Source organism: Homalodisca vitripennis, unplaced genomic scaffold (assembly GCF_021130785.1).
Source record: "Homalodisca vitripennis isolate AUS2020 unplaced genomic scaffold, UT_GWSS_2.1 ScUCBcl_6384;HRSCAF=13574, whole genome shotgun sequence".
Classification (NCBI taxonomy): domain Eukaryota; kingdom Metazoa; phylum Arthropoda; class Insecta; order Hemiptera; family Cicadellidae; genus Homalodisca; species Homalodisca vitripennis.
The window spans coordinates 30,508-34,401 of record NW_025782496.1 but is presented as its reverse complement, the minus strand read 5'-3'; the positions used below and the strand labels follow the sequence as shown (position 1 = coordinate 34,401).

The 3,894-nt window shown below is 35.2% G+C and overlaps 1 protein-coding gene across 1 annotated transcript; it reads left to right on the top strand.

The window, feature by feature from the left end:
• Nucleotides 1–537: 537 nt before the first annotated feature.
• On the top strand, nt 538–1,068 carry LOC124373779. The gene has a single exon (XM_046832119.1). The coding sequence runs from the start codon at nt 538–540 to the stop codon at nt 1,066–1,068; it is 531 nt and encodes a 176-aa protein (XP_046688075.1).
• Nucleotides 1,069–3,894: the final 2,826 nt, after the last annotated feature.

Here is a 3,894-nt window from a genome sequence, read left to right as displayed (position 1 = left end):
GAATCATAGCCTATATACTACGTGTTTAAATGCTTTAGCACTTTACTATCTGCATTACAGTTACCCGTATATTATCTGCAATAGCCTATTATTTAATATAGTGACCGTGAGTATTTATAAAATTATGTCTGATTGCTCTGTTTGCAAAAAAGCTACCGGTCAACCAAGGCATAAAATTTGTTGCTCAGACTGCAAGAGAGGCTATGCCATACGTCATGTGTTAGTTTATCCAAAGAAGATGTGGACTATATAAATAATTAATGAGAAGCAAATTTGGCGCTGTCCATCTTGTGCTGTGAGTAGAAGGAAGAGTATGTCTTGTGAGTCACCTTGTGGCCCGGAGTCTGATATCAGAACAGCTTTGTCTGATGTGCTAAAAAAGCTCAATGAAGCTTCCGATGACCGTAAGCGAATTGAGTCTGAAATTAACAAATCGTTTGAGTTTGTTAATGAACAAATTAATGAACAAAACAACGTAATTCAAAAAGTCAAAGCGCTAAGTTAACTGAGTACCTTCAGCTTATTGAAGATTTAAGGATGAAAAATATTCAGCTTCAAAGGAAGGTTGCTGATTTGGAGCTCAGAGTTGAGGACAATGAGCAATATATGCGCAGCAACACACTTGAGATTCAGGGGATTCCTGAAAGCAAAAACGAAGACGTGTACGAAGTTGTGAAGAAGGTTGGCGTTGTTCTCGATATAAACATCTCCAGAGAAGCTATCGATGTCTGCCACCGTCTAAAAAAAAGAAATGATGCTGACCGTCCTGCTGGAATTATAGCTAAGTTCGTCAGACGAGAAGACAAGCTAAAATTCCTAGAAAAACGGAGAGTCAAAAGAAACCTAAACTCGCATGACGTTGGTTACACTTCGTCCACTGCTAATCCTGTCTACGTTAACGAGAGTCTCAGTCCTACCAAGAGGAAACTACTGGCTGCTGCACGATCGGTGAAACAGGAAAAGAATTATGCATATTTATGGGTAAGAAATGGCAAAATATTTCTGAGGAAGGCTCAGGGTGATCCCTTTATTATTGTTAGTTCAATGGACCAAATTGAAAAACTGTAAGTAAGTTTTTATTTGGTAAAAAGTCGTAAACACTAACAATCAATATTGTTTGAGACAAAACTAGATTTTTTTATATTTCATCAGAATATATCTAGTCTAAGAGAAAACTTTGATTCTTTTTTAATTTATCTTAATACTTTGCCTTCTTTGCCAGATGTAATTGTACTAACAGAAGTTTGGATACACGAATGTGAAATAAGTTTGTATTTAATTAGTGGGTATAACCAGTATTCAAACTGTAATGATAGCTACAGATCAGGTGGAGTGATTGTTTATGTGAGTGATCGATATGAAGCCAGACGATCAGGCGCTACTATGCAATCAGCTGACGCTCTCAAGGTCACTGTTGACATTGAGTCTGTTGGGCTTTCTGTTGCGATCGTGGCGGTTTATAGGCTGCATTCACATTCTACTGCATCTTTCTTGGATGAATTAAATATCTTATTGTCTGAATCCAAAGATCGGAATTTAGTTGTTACCGGGGATATGAACTTATGCTTGCTTAAGCGGTCACTGCTCGTCGACGAGTATTTAGCGATTATGTCAAGTAATGGCCTTGATCAACTGATTGACTCACCCACTAGAGGAAATAGCTGTTTAGATCATATATTTTTTAGAACTAGAGATAAATGTAGCTTTGAATCTGATGTTTTAACTTCTTTTAGGCAAGACCATGATGCAGTAGTTTGTAATATTTTATTTCCAAATTTGTCAAAAGAGAAGGATACTTTGTCTCCTGAATTTAAAAATAAAACAGATTTTGTCAAAATGGAAAGTTTTCTTAGCACGTACAACTGGTCAGTTATTTGTGAAGAAAACGATGCCAATGTATCGTTTTCATTGTTTGCTGATGTATTGAGACGGGCTGTGGACTATTCAATGTATAAAGTCAAAATCACCTCTAAATATAAGTTGTTAAAGCCTTGGATGACTATTGATCTTTGCAAGCGTCAGCGGTTTAGTAAATTACTGTATAAAAAATCAAAAAAAAGATTGAACGATCCAAAATTTCAACGTTTTTTTCAAAATTATAGGAAAAAGTTGAAAAAAGATATTGATGAACAAAAAATACATTATTACCAGAATATTTTTGAGGAAAATAAATATGATTTCAGGAAGCAATGGGAAACAATTAATAACATGCTTGGTTCGCAAAAGAGGAAACATCACATTCCAGGTGTTTTATTCTCTATCCAGGCCTAAAGAACTTATCTCAGACTGTCAAGCTGTCGCTAATGAGTTCAATCTTTTTTTCGTTAATGCAGTTGAAAACCTAATGAACGAATCTGACTGTTTTGATGGCTTTGATTATCGTATGTACACCCAATGTTTTCCTGCTAAGTTTTCGGATAACTCATTTTTTTGCTATCCTACTAGTTCTGAAGAAGTTCTAGCTGTTATCAACAGTTTAAAGTCTAACAAGTCTCCTGGTATTGATGGTATTTCAGCGCATGTAATGAAAAAAATGGGTCATATCTTGTCTCCTGTGTTGGCATTTCTAATTAACCTTAGTTTCGAAACTGGTATCTTTCCTGTCTCTTTAAAAACTGCACTAGTTGTCCCACTTCACAAGAAAGGTTCCAATAAAGATCTCAATAACTATCGACCGATTTCTCTTTTATCTGTTGTCTCTAAAATAATGGAAAAGATTATGAAAGTCAGGTTGGTTCAGTTTTTAGATTCTAATAGGTTTTTTTGTGCAAATCAATTTGGGTTTATGGGCAAAAAATCTACTGAAGATGCTCTCTTAAAGTTCTGTTCAGACGTTTATGAAGGAATTAACAGTGGTAAATTTGTCAGTGGAATATTTATTGATATAACTAAGGCATTTGATGCCGTGGATCACAAAATTTTACTAGACTATCTTTGGGTAGCTGGAGTTAGAGGTATCCCTTATGAATGGTTTAAGAGCTATCTAACAAACCGATCTCAATGTGTAAGATTTCTGAACTCCGTCAGTTCAACTCTCCCGATTAAATTTGGAGTACCACAAGGGTCTGTTTTGGGTCCAATACTATTTTTAGTCTATATTAATAGCTTGTGTAATGGAAATCTATCGGGTTCCCTAACTTGTTTTGCAGATGACACTGCCCTTTGCTATTCCACTATAAATAGTCAAATAGTGTATAGCGTAATGCAAGAAGACCTTGACAAATTGAAAACGTGGTTTGCAAGAAATAGGATGGTCTTGAGCGTAAAGACGAAGTGTATGAATTTTTCTCTAAGAAATAGAAAAGACATACAACAAGATATCTTTTTTAAATGCAAGCAATGCTTAATTTTCGGGAGAAATCCATGTCAGGGTTGCGTTAAAATTGAGAGGGTGGAACAAATAAAGTATCTGGGGGTTATTCTGGATGAAAGGTGTAATTGGAGGGAACACATTTTGAATGTAAAAAACTATTTAAACAATTCATTGAGGAAGTTTTATTTTCTTCAGTATTTATGTCCAATATCTGTCTTGAAAACTATTTACTATTCTATAATTAACTCTAAATTACAATATGGTATTTCATGTTGGGGAGGAGCCTATTATTCTATTATTCGACCTATTATTATAAATCAAAACAAGATCATTAGGGTTATTGTCAGGGCTAATCGGCGTGATTCTTCTTTTCCTCTTTATATTCAGCTTGGAATACTTCCGCTTAGATATTTGTACATTTATAGGGTACTCAGGATATTTTTCTCAAGAGGCGGCCACACACTGGGAAATGTAAATGTTCACTCGATTAGGTTACAAATTTTAAACCGAGTAAACTATTCCTTTTCCTAAATTAGAAGTCTACAAGCGTTTTTATACATTCATAGCTCCGAAGCTCTATA

What these genes read in the sequence shown, in the direction of transcription:
- LOC124373779 (XM_046832119.1), top strand. Translation starts at nt 538, where the DNA reads ATGAAAAATATTCAGCTTCAAAGGAAGGTTGCTGATTTGGAGCTCAGA.